Source organism: Chrysochloris asiatica, unplaced genomic scaffold (genome assembly GCF_000296735.1).
Source record: "Chrysochloris asiatica unplaced genomic scaffold, ChrAsi1.0 scaffold00078, whole genome shotgun sequence".
Taxonomy (NCBI): Eukaryota; Metazoa; Chordata; class Mammalia; order Afrosoricida; family Chrysochloridae; genus Chrysochloris; species Chrysochloris asiatica.
In genome coordinates, this window is record NW_006408596.1 from 4610521 (window position 1) to 4634041 (window position 23521).

Sequence of the window (23521 nt, forward strand, 5' to 3'; positions counted from 1 at the left end):
TATTTAAAATACCGGTGGCATAGCCCTCAGAATCACAGCAATTCAAACCACCACAGCATGACAGACAGACGAGTGGCGGTTGCGTGGTTGCTGTTAAATAGGAATCTCCTTGTGCTAGGGCCCCTTAAGTCTGGCTCAAAGGGGGGATTTCTGTCCTTGGATGTCAATCAAGAGGCAGAAGTGCAGCAGGGGCCACTGGGTTGTAGTGAGACGCTTTGGGCTTCACTTGTGGGTCTCTAAGTTGGTTGACCCCGCCTGAAAGCCAGGATCCAACGGTTAGGCTAGGAAGGTGCTCTCGCTTCCGGGATAAGTAGGACAGCCTGGCTGGCCCCTGCAGTTTCTTCCCGCTAGGCAGCATCTCCCCATCCACCTGGTCTCCAGACACCTCTCACCCCGCCGTTCCGTGGTCTGGGTTTCATTGAACACCTCCACCAGGTCTGCGCAGTTTTCGCACATCGTTTAGCCGCCGCCCTCCATGATAGATATTTGCCCTGATTTAAAGTTGTTTGTCTTGAAGAGTCTCATCCAGTTACCTCTCGTATCTTGTGACACACAACACTTTCCCCTCAACATGGAAATGTTCCCAGATGAGTTTGGTAGGTGTGTTCCTGACATTTTGGCATCAAGAAACACTGCGAGGCTAATGTCTGGCACCAAACTAACAACAGGATGACATAAACTCTTAAGAATCTCATTTTTTATCTAACAACACCTCAATTTCCAAAGAAGCCCAGAATTCAGAAGTCAATAATAAAGAGAAAAAATAGGATTTGAATAGATATGCTCCAAAGAAGATATGAAAAGAACCATGAAGCACATGAAAAGATGTTCAACATCCTGTGTCATTAAATGAAACCTGTTGCCTTTGAATTGATTCTGACTCACAGCAATCGCGTAGGACAGAGTAGAATGGCTTCATAGGGGGTCCAAGGCTGTGATAGTTATAGAAATAGGCTTCCACTTCTTTCTTCTGTGGAGCAGCTGGTGGATTTGAACTGGCAACCTTTCAGTTAGCCGCTGAGAACTTAACCACGGCACCACCAGGGTGTCTTTCATTAGTCATTGTTGTATAATGCCGTCGAGTCAGTTTCAACTCATAGCAACCCTGTATAGGGTTTCTCAAGGAGTGGGTGGTGAGTTTGAACCGTCAACTTCTCAATTCAAACCGACCTTGTGGTCCAGTTCTTATTTTACAATGCCATACCAGGATTCCTCATTAGTCTTTGTTGATAAGTGCTGTCAAATCAATTCTAACTTACAGTGACCCTATGTAGGGTTCCCTAGGAGTGGTTGGTGGGAAATGCAAATCAAAGTTTAAGTCAGTGAATTGTACAGCCATATGAATTATAGATCAGTTGTTGTTGTTAAGTGCCGTGGAGTCGGTTCTGATTCATAGCTACCCTATATAGGGTTTCTGAGGAACAGCTGGTGGATTTGAACCACCAACCTTGTAGTTACCAGTACAGTTCTTATCCTACAGCACCAGACCAGGACTCTTATATATCAATAAAGGTGTTAAAAAAGAAAAGGGAGCCCCTAAGAAAGAGTGTTGAGGATGTGAAGAGAACCTTAAAAGTTAATAATCTAGGACAAGTAATGAAGGAAAAGAGCAGATAGACAGCAGACTTCTGAGAAACCTCCACCGCATAACTGGGTCCATTTAAACAGTTTGTTTTCTGTTATTTATTTATTTATTTGGAATATGGTCTCCCAGGGCAATTTTTTCAAAATATATCAGGCATACCAAAACACGGAATTAAAGTCATTTTAATCTGGTGTTTTGGTCATACTGCTTTCCCATGTCTTTTGTATTTTGCTCTTCCCCTGACCTTCAAATGAGGTTATCATTTACAAATATGCTAAAAATATAGCCGTTCACAGGTAAGAAGATAGGCACAGTTTTCTAAACCCCGAACAACTAACCTATTTCTTTCCAGACTAAAGATTTGAGTCCTAATTACCAGCATTCTGTCTTTCTGCATGCTTTTTTTCAAAGCAAGTTAATACTTTTCATTACATTTCATAGACTGCTTGCAGAAGCCATTGTTCTTTTTACATCAAATCAAGAGGAAGTTACTCTGGCTGTTACTCCCCTAAAGGTTTGCCTCAAGAGTTCCAGTGGGGAGTCAATGGGTAAGGATGCTGTCTTTGTGTCATGGTTTGGTATTTGATAACATACTGCTTCCTTGATTACTAACCATCGAGTAAGTATTCCTGGCCTGGTATTTATTATTGTCTACAAAGCAGTAAGATGTAAAAAATAAAATTTAAAAAAATGAATAGATAGAGAAAATGGAACACATCAGTAATGAAAATGCTTGCTTTTCAAATTTGGGTTGTTTGAAAATTAGACTGGTTGCTGAGGAAGGTAAATTTGGAGTTAAGGTTTTAAGGTCTGCTTCTAATCTTTTGTCTACTTCTCTTTGTGTTTCGCACTAAAAAACAAAAACAAAACATTAACAGGCTAGCAATCTAATTGATAGGATTTTTGACCACTGAAGAAAAAGAACTGAATTCTAGATGTAGACGTTCATCCAGGTGCAAACACAGGCAGAAAGTATGCTCCTGAAATCAGCTCTCCCAAGAGTTGTCTAGATACAATGTTAAAACTAAGGCACAGGTAAATCAAGAGTTTGGGGATCAACAAACTTTGGTAGGGTCCTTTTTGCACAAGAAACTGTTGGCAACTCTGAACTTTTTCTATTCAGTGATAGCTCTACAGGAAGGATGTAAAAGAAGGAACTGTGTTATTTTCAAATGAGAAACCAGTAGAACCAGGGCTTAAGTTGGTTTAGATGACTTTTGTAGTGCTTAGGATGTGCCAGGTGCCGTTCCAAGTGGTTACATTTAAAAAGGCACTTGCTCTTATTAACAAATCTCATAGTGTTTACCTCTATTCACTTTAACTCTTGCATTCCTTCCTGTGTCTCCCACTGGTTTCATCTTTCTTCTGCTAACCTCCCTGTTTTTTATCTTGCCTTCCCCATCACCCACATATACCACATCATTTTTAACGCTCATAATGGCTTTCTAAGGTACTACTATTGGTGTCTCTTTGTCTGGAGGAAAGAAAAGTGATGACAATCGAAGATGCATGGAAACAGTTAGTCCAATGTACTAATCAGTCTCTAGGACCCTGAGACCAGAAGAACTAGATGGTGCCCAGCTACCACTACCAACTGCTCTGAAGGTCCTGCATAGAGTGGGAGGAAAATGCAGAGAGTGGGAGGAAAAAGCCCAGGCTTATGGGTTGACCAAAAACTGGTGGAACCACTGACACTGTGGCTATTGTCACCCTTCAGGTCTAGAAATGAACTCATCCCCATGCTTCAATTTTCAGCCAAAAATAGAGGGGGCGGAAATAACACCGGGTGATAATTAGAATAATCAAATATTTGAGCTCAAAAGAGCAACATTTGCCCAAGGACAAAACTCAGGAGGATTAGGAAAGAAGGAAGGATAGAAACAAGGAAACACAAGGAGGAAGTGGGATTGCAGTCAATGAGATGACACAAAATGTGTAGGAATAACTAAATGGAAAATTGATCAGCTCTATAAACCATCATCCAATTCATAAACAAAAGAGAAAAGAAACTAAAAAATCAGTTAGCAGTGGCTAGGGGCTAGGAGCCTGAGGAGTGACTGTTAATGGATTTGGAGTTTCTTTTTGGGGTGATGAAATGTTTTGGAATTAGATGATGATAGTGGCACAACTAATATACTGAATATACTCAAAAACCATGACTTGTACAGTTCAAAATGGTTAAAATGGTGGATTTCATGTTACATACATTTATTTCCATTTTTAAAAAGGTCTAAAAATGATTTTTATAATATAGATTATATTACAATAAAAACAATTTAAGTTTAATTTTGAAAGTCACTTTCAAGTATGGTACAGTCTACTGATTTTGTTTATTTTTTTTTTAAATAAGGAATATAATGAAATACATAGGTGCCAATATTTATTATATGTGAATATAAACTGTGTTGTTGTGACATGCCATCGAGTCAGTTCCGACTCATAGTGACCCTGTATAGGGTTTCTGAGGAGCAACTGGTGTGTTTGAACTGCCGGCCATGCGGTTCAAACCGACCTTGTGGTCGAGTGTTTATCCTACAGCACCACACCAGGACTCCAAAAGCTATCAATGCATGTTATCTAAATTAGAGTGAATTAGTTTTTGTGGTATTCTAGTTCTTGCTTTGTAATAAACCTCTCCAAAATATACTGGCTTAAAACAAGAATATCAGTAATCTCATGGTTCTGTGGATTGATGGGGCTCAGCTGGACAGTTTGTACTTGGAGTATATCACACAGCTGAATTTAGTGGCTGGGCTGGAGTTATTTGAAGATGCCCAATATAGCGTACTGACATGGCTGGTACTTGAAGCTGGTGGTTATAGGCTGGATCCCAGCTGGGCTGTCAACCAGAGAGTACCCACATATATGTGTATGGGTCCTTGTCATTTAACTTGGACTTCATACAGCAAGGAGCCTGAGTTCCAAGAATTAGTATTCCAAGAGACAGGAAGTGGAAGTTGCCAGTCTCTTCAGAGCCCAGAAACTGGTCCAAGGTCGCTTTGCCATATCTTACTGGTCTGAGCCCACCCAGAACCATGCACTGAAAGAATGTCAAAGAATTTGTAGATAATGTTTAACCTACCACTTAAGGTTATACTTTAGTATGAAAATGTAAACAATTATCTATGGAACACATTTTATTCCTTGTCTTTCTATAATATTTAACAGATTTGACTAATTCTGTGTACAGTGAGATGTTTGTTGGCCCAGATGAGTTTGATTTCTTTCAAATTGGAGTTGAAACTGAGGTAACATTTTGTGTCAAAGAACTGAAGGTAAACACAATAATTGCATCAAATTAAAATTCAGATTTTCACTGGTAGCTTATAAAGATTTCAAGCATCTTTCTTGTTTTCCTCTTTCAGGGAATGCTAATGTTTTCAGAAGCTATACATGCTCCTATATCCGTTTATTTTGATTTTCCTGGAAAGTAGGTCTTGGAAACTTTTCTGAGTTTATTTTCTTTTGTTGTATATGTTATTATTGTTAAGTACCATCGAGTCACAGTTGTGACTCATAGCGACCCTACATACGGTTGGTTAGTGGGTTTGATCTGCTGACCTAGCGGTTAGCAGTCTTGTGCTTATCCTGCAGCTCTATACCAAGACTCCTGTTATATATGAGGGGTCTTCAAAAAAAGTTTGTGTGGAAATCCCAGTATCTCTTTTTCTGTTTTCCGTAAACTTTTGAAGCCCCCAAGTATGTTGTGGCACTATGGGTTAATGCACTGGATTGCAAAATTGGTTTGAACCACAAGGTTGACGGTTCAAACTCACCAGCAGTTCCTTGGAAACCCTATACAGGGTCGTTATGGGTCGGAACTGACTCGATGGCCCTTAACAACAACAATGCTATATAGCATTCTTAAAATTTTCAGTTTGATATGTACTGCTAGGAAACTTATAGAATCTTTGAAGTGTGAATTGTTTTCAAATGATCCAGTTGTATTATAAATACTTGCTGTTAAGTGCTGTCAAGTCGGTTCCGACCCATAGCGACCCTGTATAGGGTTTCCAAGGAGCAGCTGGTAAGCTTGAACCACTGACCTTGTGGTTCAAACTGACTTTGCAGTTCAACAGACTTTGCAGTCCAACGCATTAGCCTACTTGACTGAGAAAGGCCTCTTCTGCAGAATAAAAACATTTACAAATTTGACATGGTGCTGAATAAATTGCCTACTTAGAAGATGACATGTGGCTTAAACAAATTAAATCTCTAGAAAACTGTGACATTATGTGCTATATCACAGCTAAATTTCAAGTGAGATTGGGTTAAAATGTGCCTTGTAAAATTAGATATGATGATTTCTAAGAGTCCTTCCAATTCTTGTTGTTAAGTGCCATTGTATCAGTTCCTGATTCATACTAATTGTGTATAGGGTTTCCAAGTAGTAGCTGGTGAGGTTTGAACCACCAGTCTTGCAGTTAGCAATCCAGTGCTTATCCTGTAACACCATAACAGGATTCCAACTCTTGTTGTTAAGTGCCATCGAGTCGGTTCCAACCCACAGCGACCCTGTATAGATAGGGCTTCTGAGGAGCAGCTGGTGAGCTTGAACTGCCAACCTCGCAGTTCAAACAGCTTTGCAGTCTCGCGCATTAACCCACAGTGCCACACCAGGACTCCTTAGGACTGTATTAATTTGTGAAAAGACGAAAGTCTTTTTTTTTTTTTTTTTTTTAACTCCAAAATTAATGTCATTTTCTAATTTTTTTCTAATATCCATTAGAAAATGAGTGTTATTTTTGCTCTGACTTTGCCTTTGTAGACCTGTGGCTCTAAGTATTGATGACATGTTACTGGAAGCCAACTTTATTTTGGCTACATTAGTCGACGTACCAAGCAGGACATCTTCGCCACAGTCTCTGTGTCTTTCACAAAATCTAAAAAGGTAAGGCCATGTTTTCATGGTTGGGGAAAAGTCATTGGCCAGTCTTATTCTGAAGTACTTCAGTGGACTTCATGTAGGAAACAGTCAAGGAATAGAACATTGGACCATCAGAAATTTGACTGGATCAGGAAAAGCTATGCTTAAGATTTAACGAGAATAGAACTGTCATAAATCTTGCCTTTTCTCTTCAAACCAAAATTTAACAATTCCAAATTGTAGTTCTTATTTATTTATTTATTTTAAAGCTTTTACTGTGAATTAAATGATAGTTTACTGGGCAGATCATCAGTTTTACACTCAATCAATCATATTTTGTTTCATTGCAATGGCTACAATCCCCTCCATACACCATAAGTTAACAGTATTCACCTCTATTTATTTATTTATTTTTTTATGTACACAAAACACACAGAAAGTATATATTAATTTAAACGACCAAAGGGTACATTTTGTAAACCAGCCTCCTGTCTGCAGGCACATAGCCTTTCTCATTCCATGGGTCTAGAGTCCTCAGCTACTCTCTCTCTATTGCCATTGCTTTTGCTGTCCCTGCTTTTCTGGTTAGGAACCCATGCTCTGCTCATGCTCTTCCCTCTTGATGGTCCTAGGATCCTCTTTTCCTGGATTGAAAGATTAATGACTTCCCCTTTTTGTTTCACATCTTCTACCTTTACAGTTGTGACAATCACAGTTAGTCATGATAACAATCACTCACCATTTGAATCAAAACAATCCTATCCCCATCCTCTCCTATCCCCTTTTACCAGACCCATCTGGACAAGAGGAAAACTACTCAGTGAGGATTGTACTTTACCCCCCTCATTCTGAAACTAAGCACACTCTTGAAAGCTTGTAAGCCAGCTACTTTGTGCCTTTATAGTCCCCCATTTTTGGTAGCCAATGTCTAAGTTGCCCATCCTTATCAACTCTATGTACTGAGGGGACAGGCTTGATCCTTGATATAAAGAATTCTTCCCTCTTGGTTGGAATTTTGAGCAACCACATCTATAAGCAAATACATCCATACATTGAATGGTAGCAATTTATGCTTGCTTTCTGTATCAAACTTCTTACTCTTCCTCTAGTCAAGTTTTGATTAGCAAGCCATCCAAGCTAGGTCAGTGGGTACCATCTACAAGTCTGGGTGTTCTTGCTTGTCTCCCCCCTGCTTCTGATCAGCTGGCCACTCCACTCTCAGCTCTCACCCCAGTGGTTAGATCATTGTCCATGGGCTTGGGAGTTACCAAGTTTCCCTAAACTTCAGAACAGCCAGCCTTCCTCTTCTCTCTCTCATCTCAAGGTTGACACATGTCTATGGAACATGGTCGAACTCAACTCATGTCTTCATTGCTGCAGTTCACCCATTTCCACTCACAAGTAGCCCAAGGCGAGCTTACAGTCCTGCTTGTGTATTCTCTTGAGTTTGTCTTGGAAGGCGATCTACCCTGATGAACTGGCTTTTCTTGTCATGATGGCAAACAGCAGGCAAACAGCTTGCTTGTTCTTGTAGCACCAAACAGTCTGATTTTTACCCCCAGCTGGTATTTCAAGAAATAGCTTCTGTTCTAGCCACTATGAGTTGGTATGCATATCTTTTCAAATGGGAATGTCCCACCACAGAAGATTCTGGATGGGGCTCAGGATTCTACCTAAGGCCTCATACTCTACAAAGGCTTAAGAAGAAGGCTGTTTCACTAGGCAAATTCTAGTACCCCTTTTAGCTAACCTAATCAGTTATAGGCTAAAGACAGGTTTACAAGCTTTCTGCAATCATATTTTCCAATATTCCTTTCTATTCCACTTAAATGTCTATTTTATAGTACTAGGCAGGGGAAACCAATATCCACAAGACAGTCAAGCACCTTAATGTTATTTCCCGTTTTACTCATTCAGACTCTGTCTCGATCCCTTTATCACAGAACCCCCATTGTTCCAAGATTGAGTATACATCACTATTTACCTCTGTCCCATTTAGCCCATGCAAATGTCCCTAAGTCTTCCCCTATCTTCCTTGTTCATCCACACCGCACCCGTTATTTTAACTTTTTATTGTGAATTGGGTGAAGGTTTCCAGAGCAAATGTGGTTTCCACTCAACAATTCATACGCACTTTGTGTCATGTAATCTCGATTGCAATTCGTACAATGTGATATCATGTACCCAGTTTCCTTGTATCTGCCATCTCCAGTCCTCCTTCCTCCATAACCATTCTGAACTTGGTCCTTGAGTAAACTCATATGGCTGATTATGCTAAGGACTGTGGACCTCCCTAGTGTTATTGTTTCTCTTGTAGACTTGTCTGTTGTATGGCTGAAAACTAAGGCATAGGAATGAGTGCAGTTCCAGACCTAAAAAGTGACTAGGGCATATAGACTCGGGGTTCCACTAGTCTCTCTCTAACCAGTAAGCCTGGTCCTTATTATTTTGAGTTTTATTCTATATTTTCTCCCACTCTGGTAGTATAGTGGTTATGAGTTAGGCTGCTGGCCTAAAGGTCCACAATGTAAAACTATCAGTGGTTCTGCAGTTAAAAGATGAGGCTTCCTGCTCCCATAAAGATTTTTAGCCTCATAAACCCTATGCAGGGTTGCTATGAGTCAGAACTGACTCCAAGGCACAAAACTACCACCGCCACCATAAAAAGTTGATAGATTTTTGTCTTTTACATCCTTATTACTGTAATATGCCTATTGGCTAAATACTAATTTTAGTTATAAAAATATACCAATGTTGAACCTGATTTATTGTTGTTAAGTTCCATCGAGTCTGTTCTGACTCATAGCAACTCTGTATATGGTTTCCAAGGAGTGGCTGGTGGGTTTGAACCATCGATCTTGCATTTAGTAGTCCAGTGCTTATCCTGCAGTGCCACACCAGGACTCCTGAACCTAATTGAACCTCCTAAGCAGTAAAATGTCCAAATATTAAAAAAATATATATGTTGTGACTTGAATGAAGGTTCATACAATAGATTTTCTATCCAACAAATCTTACACTTTGTTTCATCTCACTGATATGGCAGTCCTGTCAATGTAATATCACTTACCCCACTTCCTGTCTGTGTATTATTTCCCATTCCTCCTTCTTTCTTTCCCTTCTGAATGGTATTCTTAGGTAAAGGCTGCTCTTTTGAGCTTGACTGGCTGATCATTGTATGGTGTGTGTACCTCACTAGTGTTGTTGTCCCCCCATAGACCTATGTATTGTTTGGATGAAAATTGATCCATAGGGGTGAGATCAGTTCCAGACCTGAAGGGTGGCCAAAGGCCATGGTCTAGGGGTTCTACCAGTCTCCCTATCTGACCAGTAAGCTTGGTCTTTATTATTTTTGAGTTTTATTCCATATTTTCTCCCGCTTTCTTCATGATATTCTAATTGTGATCCCTTTCAGAGCAGTTGGTAGTGGTAGCTGGGCACCATCAAGTTCTTCTGGTTTCTGGGGGGGTAGAGACTTATGTTCATGTGCTCCATTAGTCCTCTGGACTAATTGTAAAGTTTTAAGTTTTTATCTCTCTTCTTTCCTTGGACAAGGTGAGGCCAGCAGTTGCACCTTAGATGGCTGCTCATGATCTTTTAAGATCCCAGTAGTTAACTCACCAAAGAAGAATGTAGACATTATCTTTGTGGATTATGTGATGTCAATTGACCATGGTGTTCCCTGAAACTATGGTCCTTAGACCCCAAGCACAGCAACTAATGCCTTCAAGGTGTTTGTTATTGTCTAAGTTTTCATCATTTTGCCCCCTGTATGCTCCACCACATTCATGTATATGTTTGCATCCAAGGTAAATACCCATAGGCAAATATCCTATCAAACATTGGTTTATTTGTGGGTATACTCTTAATCTTCCTCCTATATTCATTCATAGACCATGTATCCATGGATTCATAGACCACTGTTATTGCAGGATGATGTATGTAACAGTATTTACCTCTGTTGTCTTTAACTTTTGCACTTCTCTCTGGGTCTTCCCCTGTCTCCATTATTCTTCTGCCAACTTTCCTCTTGTTATATTGTATCATGCATATGGCTTGCTTGAATGAAAAACTGGAATCTCTCTATTGAGAGAATTTTTAAGTGATTACATATGTAAGTCTTATCTTTTAATAATGTTCCATGTTATTTTAGTCCCTTCTCCGTACCAGCACCACCACTGTCATTGCACATTGATCACTTGTTAGACTGAAAATAGGTTCCAGAGCAAACAGTTCATTTACTTAATTCCTGCTCATCCCTCAGGTCAGACGTAACCTGGAAAAATGCACAGGCTAGAAAAAACGGGACCAACAAGGCCCCCGAATGCATCGCAAGAAAAGTAGCAGCCAAAAGGCCCCATCCCCATCCTACTGAGGCTCCCGTTAACAACCCTGCATGGCAGAGTCGTGGCAGCCCTAAAATGAAAAGAGCAGATGCAGACATCAGTGAAGTTCCGGAAAGTAGTGTCAGCAACATGGAAGGGGCACCAGGGCCCCCTTACCTCAAGAAGGTAAAAGGAAAATGTTGAGATGGGATTACGTCTAAGTCAAGAATTCTTAGCATCTGTGTCCTCTTCTCATCTCCCTGCATAGACCACCTCCAGTAACCTGAAAAGTAAATTTTCTTACTTTTTTTTTTTTTAATTTGCTTCCATTCCCTCTGTTTTTTTTTTTTTTTTGGGCGGGGGGTACGGGGGATGTATATAGAAACACTCAGTAATATATATAATCATTTAAACAACCTAAGGGCACATTCTGCAAGCCTGCCTCCTGGCCATCAGCATGCAGTCCCTCTCTTTCCATGAGTCTAGAATCCTCAGCTGCTCTCTCTCCATGTCCTCTTGTCTGCCTCATGTTGCTGCTTTTCTGGATAGGGTCCCACATTCTGGTTGGGCTCTTCTCCCTTGATGGTCCTAGGGTCCTCTGTTCTGGACTGTGGACTGTAAGATTAACTACTCCCCCATTTTTGTTACAAAACTTCTCCCTTTACAATTGTGTCAGTCGCAATTAGTCATGATATCAGTTACTCACTATTGAATCATACGAATCTTTTCTCCATCTCTTTTCACCAGTCCTGTCTAGACAAGATGAAAGATATTCAGTGGGGACTCTACCTTCCCCTGCACCCTCTGAAACTAAACTCCTTCTTGAAAACTTGTAAGCCAGTCACTTCATGCTTTTATCGCCCCTTCATTTTAGGTAGCCAATGTCTAAGTTGCCTATCCTTATCAACCCTGTATACAGAGGGGATAGGATTGATGTTTGATGTGAAGACTCCTTCCCTCTAGTTGGTATTTTGAGATACTACATCCATAAGTATAGGTCAAGTTTATAAAACTGTAGCAAATTACACTCGTTTCCTTTATTAAATAATTTTCTTCCATTCCCTGTTTTATTTTTTGTTTATTTTGGAGGGCGGGGAGTATGTACACAGAAACACTCAGGAATATATAATAATTTAAACAATCATAGGGGACATTCTTGTAAGCCTGCCTCTTGGCCACCAGCACCCAGTCCCTCTGTTTCTATGAGTCCATAGTCTTCAGCTGCTCCCTCTCTCCATGTCTTCATTTGTTTCCATCTCTGGTGTTGCTGCTTCTCTGGATTGGGTCCTGCACTCTGCATGTGCTCTTATCTCTTGATGGTCCTAGGGTTTTCTGTTTCTCTACTGTAAGATTAACTACTCCCCGATTTTTGTTACAAAACTTCACCTTTATAGTTGTGACAGTTGCAAATAGTCATGATAGTAATTTCTCACTATTGAATCATAAAAATCTTATCCCCATCTCTTTTTACCAGACCCATCTAGACAATATGAAAACTATTCGGTGGGGACTGTACTTTCCCCCATACCCTCTTAAACTAAACTGCCTTTATCGCCCCCTCATTTTAGGTAGCCAATGTCTAAGTTGCCTGTCCCTTTTTACCCTGTATACAGATATGAAGATTCCTTCCCTCTCAGTTGGTATTTTGAGCTCTACATCCAAAAGTATAGATCAAGTTCATAAAATTGTAGCAATTTGTTTCCTTTATCAAACATTGTTTTTTTAAATCTTCCTCTAGTCATGTTCTGATTCTCAAGCCATTGAGGCTAGATCAAGTGGGTACTATTTGAAATTTGGGTGTTTTTGTGCATCACCTCTCACTTAATATCAATTGGATGCTTCACTCTCAGCTCTAGCCCTCTGTGGCTATGTCCTTGTCCATGGGTTCAGGAGACCCCAGGTCTTGCCACACTTCGGACCAACCACGCCTTCCTCCTCACTGTCTCATCTCCAGGTCAACATGGTCACCAGCAAATTTACATGCCTGCTCATGTGTTCCCTTTGAATTTAAGTCTTGGAGGGGGGTTTGTCCTGAAGGGATTTGATTGCTTGTCTTGATGGCTCCCAGGCAAACAACTTGCTTGTTCTTGTAGTAGAATTTTCTTACTTTTTGATGGAGGAGGGTGTCGAGTCCATCTGAAGTGGAGAAAAGTCTGACTGGATTTCTGGTGTGGCGCTGTGGATCAGCACTCGACTGCGAACCACAAGATCGGCAGTTCAAACATACCAGTTGCTCTTCAGAAACCCTATACAGGATCACTATGAGTCGGAACCAACTCAATGGCATTTAACAACAACATGCTGCATAAAGGTTTCATGAACAGAATGTGGCTGGTAAAATGCACGTATTATTTAGCTCATTGCTCTTATTTCTTCAGTACCAATTATATGACGCACATGCCATCTTTCTCACACTATAAATACGATCTGCTGCTTTCCTCTTGGCACTTAACAGCATATACTGGAAATCATCTCTCTTTTTAAACTGATGCAGCGTTCTCTACAAGCAAATATGCCATTGTTAACTCAACCACTTTATATATACGTTATACGCTGACCCATAGCGACCCTGCATAGAGTTTCTGAGCCTGTAAATCTTTACAGGAGCAGAAACTCTCATCTTTCTCCTGCAGAATGGTTAGTGGTTTCAAACTTCTAACCTTAAGGTTAGCAGCCCGACTCATAACCACTACGCTACCAGAGCTCCATATATATATATATTGTTGTTGTCAACTGCCAGTCAGTTCTGACTCATGGTGACCCTGTATAGGGTTTCTGAGGAGAGGCTGGTGAACTTGAACCACTGAGTTTGCAATTCAAACTGGCCTTGCGGTCCTACAGCACCAGAATTCTGCAAGTACAAATCCTGCTGTACTGAATAACCTTATGTATATGTATTTTTCATATTCAGGGAAGTGGGTTTTTAAAGGTTGGTCAGTGGACACATCAGGTTTTTAGGAGCTACTAAGTTTCCCTCCAGAAGCACTTCACCAGTTTGCATCCTCTCCTGTCCACTCTTAAATGCCCAGCTCCAATGACATTTAGCTTTCTGAAACTTCTCATTTTAGTCAAAGCACTTTGTTTATCCTCATCACCAAAACTCCGTTCTGTAGACTGTAGGCTGTCTTACTCATCTCTGGATTTCTACTGTATAGCCTAGCTAGTATTGGACACAGGATTTGGGACCCTCTGAAAGATTTTTAAATCCTTGTAGTGATATCAATAAAATTCCAAAAAGAAAATCAGTTTTGGGGAAGGGGGTTTTCAAAGTGAATTTCTGATAGACTATTACTGTGTTCTAAACAGTAACTGGAGCCCTGGTGTGGCACTGTAGAACAAGTACTGAACTGCAAGGTCAGTTTGAACTGCAAAGTTGGTGGTGTCAACTCGCCAACTGCTCCTTGGAAACCCTATACTGGCCTGCTGTGAGTCAGAAACAACTTGCTGGCACTTAATAACAAACAATAACCACCAGGGACTTTTTCTATTGTAGGTTTTCAATGACGTGTAAAGAAGTAGTGACAAGCCATTCTCAAGGCCAGTGAGATGGGAAAATATGTAGATTATAAATTATTTTATCATTACTTATTTTCTGACCCAGTCCACATTGGATTTGAGGCTAATTCCCAACTGCATGAATGTTTATAAGTTTTCTTCACTGGAAGATTGTTAAGACACTAGGAAAGGCCTCAATTATCCAGCCAGGCAAGATTTAAAGGATGAAGAGAAGGTGGGACAAGGGAAGGCAGCATTTACTCTAAGCCCAAAACATTCAAGGCAGACTTCAAAGACCAAAGTAAACTGAAGCGTTCTCATCTCATATACACTCTGTTGCTCTCACATTGATTCCAACTTAGAGCCGCTCCACAGGACTGAGTAGAACTGCCACATTGGGTTTCTGAGGCTGTCATCTTTATGTCGACAGATTGCCACATCTTTCCACCAGAGTGGCTGGTGGGTTTGAACAGCCAACCTTTCAGTTATCAGACAAGCACTCCAATCACTCTATTACCAGTGCTCCTTCTAGTCTAATGCTGTTGTTTAGTGCCTTTGAGTTGGTTCCAACACATAGTGACTCTGTATAGTTTCCAACGAATGGCTGGTAGATTTGAACTGCCAACCTTGCAGTTCAAATCGACCTTGTGGTCCAGGGCTTATTGTACAGTGCCACACCAGGACTCCATTCTAGTTTAATGGTGGTGGTTATGTGCCGTAGTCAGTTCTGACTCATAGCGACCCTGTTTCCAAGGCTGTAAATCTTTATGGGAACAGAAAGCCTTATCATTGTCCTGCGGAACAGCTGGTAGTTTCAAACTACGTACTTAAGGTTCACAGCCTGATTCGTAATCACTACGCTACCAGAGCCCCATACTCTTAATAGAGTACCGTAAACATTAAGAGCCATTTTGCACATGATGATATACATTCAACAGCAATAGATGCTATTTTAGATCATTTCCAGGCCTAGGAACTTGACGTTGGAAAAGACTAGAAGTAATTGAGATTACACTTCTGGGTGAGATCAGGGTCAGTGTTCTACTTCCCTACTGCTATAACAAGTTACCTTAAACTTGCTGCTGTTGTTGTTGTTAGGTGCCATCAAGTCAGTACTGACCCACAGCAATCTTATGCACAGCAGCACAACGAAACACTGCCCAATCCTGGGCCAACCTCACTGTTGACACGCTTGAGTCCATCGATGCTGCCACCTGGCCAATCCATCTCGTTGGGGGTCTTCCTCTTTATCTCTGACCATCTAACCTACCAAACATGATGTCCTTCTGTAGCAACTGGTCCCTCCTGACAATATGTCCCAAGTATGAGAGACAAAGTTTGGCCATCTTGACCTCCAAGGAGCATTCTGGCTGCTCTTCTTCTAAAACAGATCTATCGGTTCTTTTGGCAGCCCATGGCACTCCTTTCAATATTCTCCTCCAACACCATAACTCAAATGCATCAATTCTTCTATGGTCTTCCTTATTCACTGTCCAGCTTTCACATGCATATGAGGTTATTGAAAATATCATGGCTTGGGTCAGGCGCACCTTAGGAAGAAGGAGTGATGAACTACTTCCGAATATTTAGTCACTGAAAATCTTATGAATAGCAGAGAAACCTTAGTGGCTTGTAAAACACACACTTCCTATGTTACAATTCTAGAAGTTGGAAATCCAAAAAGAGTCTCACTGAGCTAAAATCCACGTGTTGATAGGGCCGTTTCTTTCAATAGTCTCTTGGGAAGATCTACCCAGGATTGTCTCAGAGATCTCCTGTCTCAATTTCCATCCAGCCCCCATTATTTTTTAAAACAGAACAGAAAATAAATACCTATCTTTGAACACATTTTGTTTTAAAAACCAAGTAAATACTTCTAAGCATTTCAAGAGTGGCTCTTGTTCCTCACCATCATACCTTAAGACCAAGTAACAGTTGTATGGCATTTGTTTTCAAAGCATTTTCACGACAGGTTCGAGTAGTACAACTGTTTTTCAGATAAGAACACTGAGTTACATGCGGTTGTTGTTAGGAGCCATTGAGTCAATTCTGACTCATAGCAACCCCATGTGACAGAATGGAACTGCTCCCCATGAGATTTTCTAGGCTGTAATCTTTATGGAAGTCCATCACCAAGTCTTTTCCCAGCACCCTGTGACATGACTCAAATAGAGGTGTTAGAAGCAGAAGAGATCATTGGTCCCAAGCTGAAAAGGATGTCTTGTGCGTTGGAAGTCAGGGTGTGTAGTTTTTTTAGGACCAGTAAGGTAGGGTTCAGGTATTCATGAACCACCACCAAAGAAGTGGAGACCACACTGGTCAAATTTCTGAAAAGGGGTTTGTCATTTGGGGGACTTAATGAGTACTTTCACTTGGAATCCCTGTGTAGTGTAAATGGTTAACTCTTGGCTACTAACCAAAATGTTGACAGTTCAAAAGTCTACCCCGAGGCTCCTTCAAAGAAAGTTCTAACAATGTACTTCAGAAAAATTTGCCATTAAAAACCTCTGGAGCACAGATTATGTTCTGATACACAGGGAGGAGAGTCACCGTGAGTCGGAATAGATTCTATGGCAACTGGTTTTATATTTGAAATCAACAGTTGCTTTCTTTTTCTCCAGTTTTCTTCCATGTTCTTTGGAGCCGTTTCTTCTGATCAGCAAGAACACTTCAATGGTCCTTCCGACAGGCTGGCAAATGACAGTCAGGAGGACATGAATGACAGCAGTTTCTCTATTCTTTAACATTAGTCATGGCTACTGAGATGGCCCCAAAGCCATTACCACGGGCTCAGTTGTAGTTCAAACACACATTTATACTTAGTACATGTTGTCTTGGACTTGTGTGAGAGTGGAAAACGGGCTTTGGATCTTCAAATGGCATCTAGATCTACCTTATCTAGAAATAACTGCTTGTCAAGTGTATGTAATTCACCTTAAATCCATGCTACTCGGGAGGCTCCAAAGTTAGCTATGCAAGGAAAAAACCCATTTGAGTTCTTCAGTTCAGTGCCGGCTTCACACTACAGCTTTTCACATCTTCTGTCAGTTTGATGAAGGTATCTAACTTTTAATCAGTCAATTATTTGGAGTGCTTCAATATAGCTGGAAATACATTTTTGTGATTAGTAGACATATTTTATTCGATTGCAAATGTGAGCTTTGTTGAGCTCAGAAATAAAAAAGCTATGCGACTTTCTCATGTAATGTCATACTGGTTTTTTGTCCATTGCTTCTTATATTTTGTTAAGATTTGTTGATAAAGTTAACATCTGGTAGGGAGAGAGGTTAAAATTTTTGAATGCATAATCACTCCCTTCATTTTGGAGTCTTTTTATGCATGAGAAAGAAGACTTCGGAAAGTTCACAGAAAAATGTAATTTTTCTACGAACGTTTTGAAGTTCCATTGTAGAGTAAAACTTTATTATTTCATAGTAAATTGTTTTTCCTTTTCCCTGTGGTTTTTTGAATGGTTATATATTCCTGAGTGCTTAGGTGTACATCTAAAAATAAATAAATAAATAAAACCAGAGGGAATGGAAACAAATGCTGCTGAATGATGATGCATGGAGAGGATTGTAATCACTGCAATGAAACTAAATACGATAGGATGAGTGTAAAACTGATGTTCTCCCATGTAAACTACCACTCAGTTCACAGTAAAAACAAACAAATTGTTTTATACTTTCATATAATTTTTTCCCACTGTGATACAGAAAAGAATTGAATGGAAGTGATGCCAAAGGTTTTTTTGTCTGTATTATCTGACATAGAGCAGCAACCTCCACCTGTAAGAGAACAGAGTTTGGATTGGAATGAGGTGGAAGATGGCTGTCTCTTCTTTTTACCCCTCTAAGAATTAGCTTAAGGAGCTCTGGTAGTGTAGTGGTTACGAATCGGGGTGCGAATCGCAAAGTCAGCAGTTTGAACCTACCAGCTGCTCCGTGGGAGAAAGATTTACAGCTTCGGAAACCCTGTTCAGGGTCGCTATGGGTCGGAACCGACTCGACGGCACTTAACAACAACAAAGAATTAGCTTCTTACCTGCAAAAAAACAGACAAAAAAAAATCTGGCACAAAGAACGTGTTATATAATGTCTTACTGTACATGTAAGGAGCTCTGGTAGCGTAGTGGTTACGAATTGGGCTGCGAACCTTAAGGTCAGCGGTTCGAAACTACCAGCTGCACCGCGGGAGAAAGATGAGGCTTTCTACTCCCGTAAAGATTTACACCCTCGGAAACCCTATACAGGGTTGCTATGGGTCGGAACCGACTCGATGGCACATAACAACAACAACAACTGTACATGTGTACCTCACCTTCCCCCACTTCTGTTTAGAGTCAATTATAACCTAACATACATCTGCGACATCTCATTGTTAAGTCTTTGAAACCATCAAATCACAAGGAAATGTTCACTGGCAAGCAATTGTGCTTTTGACTTGATGAGAAATTCATAAACAAAGGTGCCTGAGTGGATTAGTATGCTTTTAGAAATGTGCACAGAGTTCTAACTAAAACCACAACAAATTTGGCTCTGGTAGCTTAGTCATGACTCACAGCTACCCACAATAACCTAATAAAAACTCAAGTTCATACCAAGATGTTCTTCAGTGAATGAAAATGGGCTTTTTGTGTAAACTGGCAATGCCCACGAAATTCTAATTTAGCCCTTTCACATTGTGGGCTATGCATTTATGTTTTGCTTACACTGATGAACCCTGGAATTCTATTAACAGATGAAGAGGACTATACAGAAAACTGGTCTCTTTGTTGAAGTTTCTGGTTCAAAGTTTTTGTCTGTATTATCTGACATACAGCAGTAAAATAGGGGAACTGAGGGCACAAAGGCATCATAATGAGGAATGGCTGAATGCTATTATGGTCTGTAAAAGATAATTAATACAGTTAAATTGTATACAATGCAGATTTCAGAATTCTGATAGAGTGTGTTCAATTTAAAGGCCACCAGGTTTTTCTTTGGTTCACTCGATACCATTTGGAAGGTACAGTTGTTTTAAGTCCTTGTTGATGTACTTTTGAAGAAGCTAAGGTCATAGGTATTTTCAGTATCCTTACATGCATGTGAAAGTTGGACAGTGAATAAGGAAGCCTGTAGAAGAATTGATGCATTTGAGTTACGGTGTTAGAGAAGATAGTTAAAGGTACCAGAACAAATAAATCTATGTTGGAAAAAGTACAACCAGAGTGCTCCTTAGAAGCCAAGATGGCTAGCCTTCGTCCCTCATACTTTGTATATATTATCAGGAAGGACCAGTCCCTAGAGAAGGATATCATGCTTCGTATAGTGGAATGACAGCAATAAAGAGGGGGACCCCCAGTGAGATGGACTGGCTTAGTGGCAACATCAACAGCAACAATTAGGATGGAGCAGGACCGGGCAGTGCTTTGTTCTTCTATACACAGGGTGGCTATGAGTCGGAACCAACTTGACAGCACTTAACAACAAAAGTTATATAGTAAACCAGCTGGTGAAAGAGCAAAGGGAGAGAGAAACTTCTTGTTCTGACACTAGCAGTTAGAAAATGACAGCTATAAAGTACAGTCACTAGGAGGCTTGGAAATGAGGACTTGAAGGAGACCAACAAACAATGTATAGGGCTTGGATCTGATATGATGATATTCTATTTTTATCTACAATTCAAATTAAAGGACACACAGATTAGTATAAATACTATATTTATTAAATATCTTTACAGCTTATTTAAATGTATTTACAGAACTATTCCTGCATAAGTTATATTTCAGACATCCAATTCAGATAATTGCATCTTGGGTAAGACAAAATAATGATAGTCTCAACAGGAAAGAGCAGCTCATTACTACATACAGATTCAAATTTGCTTCATTGTTTGGCCACCTGACACAAGCTACCAGAAGTAATAGTTAAAATTTAGATGTGGACATGGTTTTTGAGAGAGAGGTACAAATTTGCAGAGGACCGGTTATGTTGTATATTCGTTTATTTTTAATAAATGCTTTTTGTTCAGTTTCATTTTATAAACAAATCTTGGTGTTTTGATATAGTAAAATTTGTTAAATGCAAAAATGTGTATCCAGTTTCCAGGGAAATTGGATGCTGTAGCTTCTACCAAAGATATAGCCAGTATAAGGTGACAAAGAACCATGGACACATCTCGAAGTACATTTACAGTTCTAGCCAATCTTGTTTACAATTCCCAAAACATCAAAACGGACTCAGGAAACTCCCATAATCTCTGCCCTCTTTCTTGGTGTGGTAGGCTGGTGGTTCTGAAAGCAGTGTCCTTCTCTGGGCTACTGTTCTATTCAGAATAAAAGCAGCTGATAGAAAACTCTCTCCCAGCATGCAAAGCTTGAAATCTAGTTTCTAATCTAGATACAGCCCAAACCCCCAAACACGCACACCTGGAATGGATTCTTCTGTGATTTACTACTTATTAATTACTGCTGAAAGTACAGTAGTTCAGGACAAATAACTTGTTTTTCCCTATTCATTTTTATTTGTTTTCAAGAGCCCATGGACTCTACTGCATCTCCGTTTAGTTTAAAAAAAAAAAAAAAAAATTTTTTTTTTTTTATTTGTGTGTATGTGTGTGTGCGCAGGCAGCTTATTTAAGTTCATAGGAAGAAAGAAAGGTTCTGATATGTTTACAGTGCACATTTTAAAACAGAACAAAATAAAAATTTCAAGCATGTGATAAAAATATTGATTTTTATAATACAGTATTGCTTTATAAATATAGATGGCAAAGCTATAAACTTTACTGGTCTTTGGTGCATCCAGAGAGGGATAAATAATTTGCCATATGTAAATTAGAAATCCAAATTTTCTTTTTTGTTATAAAAGTCTATTACATGAGGCAAATGTGTGTGTGTGTGTGTTTACACTGCTTGATTTAAAATAGAATATACACACACATCAGGTGCAGAACCAGACCCACCAAATGGTTAGTATAGTTACCTCCCCAAAGGCTAGGCCCCCTGTGACCTGGAATTCTAGAATGGGTCCAGCAGCCTATGACCACTGAGAGTGGAGGGGAGGTGCTCATCCAGGAGCACTCCAGCCAACCTCTGGCCGTCACAGAATGAAGTGCAGGACATAAAACAGACAGGGCAGAGAAGAAAAGAGAAAATATTTTATGTCACTAACCTACAGGCCAGGTCCAAAGTCAATTCCCCTATGAAATGCAATTCTTGGCCCACTATTTTCAACATCACTGGGATCACACTGTCAATTTCTAACAACCATTTCTCAAAGTTTGTTAAATGAGTTGCGTCAAACCATCAATTTACAACGATTGTGTCTGATGAGTTAAATGAGAGCAGAGAGAAACCAACTTGACCAGCCCTGCTTTTTCCAGGAATTAAGTGTAGGCATTGGAAAATTAATGCAAAAAATAAATATATATATTTATCTCCAGATCAAAAGGCTACGTACCTCTGACCAGAAAGAATTTTGAAAACCCCCAAACAAAAGAACTTAAGTTGTCAGCCTAAGTATAAATATATCCTCGCAACAAAACCCTTCTGGATGCAACTTCCTTTACTTTTAAACATACAGAGACTGCAAACAACTTGTGCAAAATAATATCCCGCCACTTGCCACTCACTCTTCCGTGTTTTATCATTGCACTACAATTTTTCACTATTTAAACCAAGTCTCCCTCTATCTCCCTCCCACCCCCTATCTTCTCCAGCAAAGAATCCTTGTTTTGTCAAGTTAGGGTAGTTAAGGCATTCTGACATGTAATTTAAGGTGATTCAAAATAGATAGCTAACATTATGCCAATTTAGGAATAGTAGATAAATTACTGAACGGCTTACAAATGAATAACTCATTCTTATTATAAATGAAATGCCTGTTACAAGCATGATGCATTGAAATATAGTAATGACATGTACATGGTACATGTTAAACAACTTTAAATAAAACAAAAGCTTGACAGTTACTCCAATATACAGTAGAAATTCACAAACCAGTCGAGGTAACTCACACATAAGCTTCGATGCAATCAACCCAGGGCTAAGCATCGCCTTTAGAGAAAAAGACGTTTTATATTCTCAAGTCGATTCTTAAACAGGTTTAACTGCATTCTCATCTATACACCAATATTACCTGACTTATATATAAAACATGGCTTTAATTTAAGGGATTCTAAGTATATATATTTCTCTACCACCAAGTTAATGAAGGAAAAAACTGACCCAAAAATATATATCTTTACAGCAGTCAACTTGTACACAAACCTTTAAAATAAGTTTGAGCTTGCAGATAACAAGAAAACTGAATGCGGGGTAGTTTTCTACAGAAACTGGACACTGTAAAATGGCTATTCCGAAACTGTAAACATTATTAAGCTTGAATCAGAAACCCCTACATGTCTGATTAGGGTAATTGCAAATATCAGATCATTGCTAGTTTTATTTGTGGACGTTTGTGCTGCTGCCGCCGCACACAGTGCTCTTCCACGTGGTGCACGGAATTTGGTGCATGCTCTAGACAAAGTGAGGCTACTGATAAAGGCCCGAGAGTAGACTAGGGATAGCAGGACCATCAAAAGCCACCAAAATCCAATGTCACAGCTGTTCATTCAACCCAACAGGCCTGCAGGCCTACAGCTTCCGTACCAGGACAAGGGCAGGGTGGGGATGGGGGTCGGGAGGGCATACCAGAACAGCTGGAAAAAATTTCAGCCATAACATTAAATTTCTAGGCTTTGAGGAATTTTACAACCTTCAGTAATTATTTCATTAAAAAAATGTGGTAAGGAATCTCCCTCACCCCTTCTGTAGACAGGCCACCAGCATGTGATTTGGACTAATCAAACAGTCAAAACTTAATCACAGGAGCACAATTAAGCATCTTTTAAAAAGCATGACACATACGCATCCACAGAACTGAAATGAAAAATTTCCACTAATTTCTAACAACAACAAAAAATAAAGCTTCTGCTATCAAGATTTCGTGACCCAGAGCAATGTTTGAAAGCAGAATTATAACCCCTGAAAAACCAGAGGCATTTATAATAAAAACACAAAGCCACACTCAATCATCATAACAGACTAATGGCTGTGTACTACACATGAAACATTTTGGATGAATTATGCATGTTTCTAGAAGATGTATCAGAATATATGATTTGTTAGATTTAAAAAATTTTACACAAAGTAATTTTGAATTCACTATACCAACATTACTTTTTTTTTTTAACACTTCAACTACTTTTGAAAGGTAACGGCCATCT

At 39.7% G+C, this 23521-nt stretch overlaps 1 protein-coding gene across 1 annotated transcript in view; it reads left to right on the forward strand.

The window, feature by feature from the left end:
• Positions 1–17016, forward strand: part of RAD9B (RAD9 homolog B (S. pombe)) — a 33219-nt gene extending 16203 nt beyond the window's left edge. Inside the window, exons 6-11 of the mRNA XM_006865494.1 lie at positions 2027–2133; positions 4754–4860; positions 4951–5015; positions 6354–6476; positions 10717–10963; positions 16894–17016. Of these exons, the coding sequence (XP_006865556.1) occupies positions 2027–2133; positions 4754–4860; positions 4951–5015; positions 6354–6476; positions 10717–10963; positions 16894–17016 (772 nt within the window). The remainder of the gene's footprint in view (positions 1–2026; positions 2134–4753; positions 4861–4950; positions 5016–6353; positions 6477–10716; positions 10964–16893) is intronic.
• The last annotated feature ends 6505 nt before the right edge of the window (positions 17017–23521 follow it).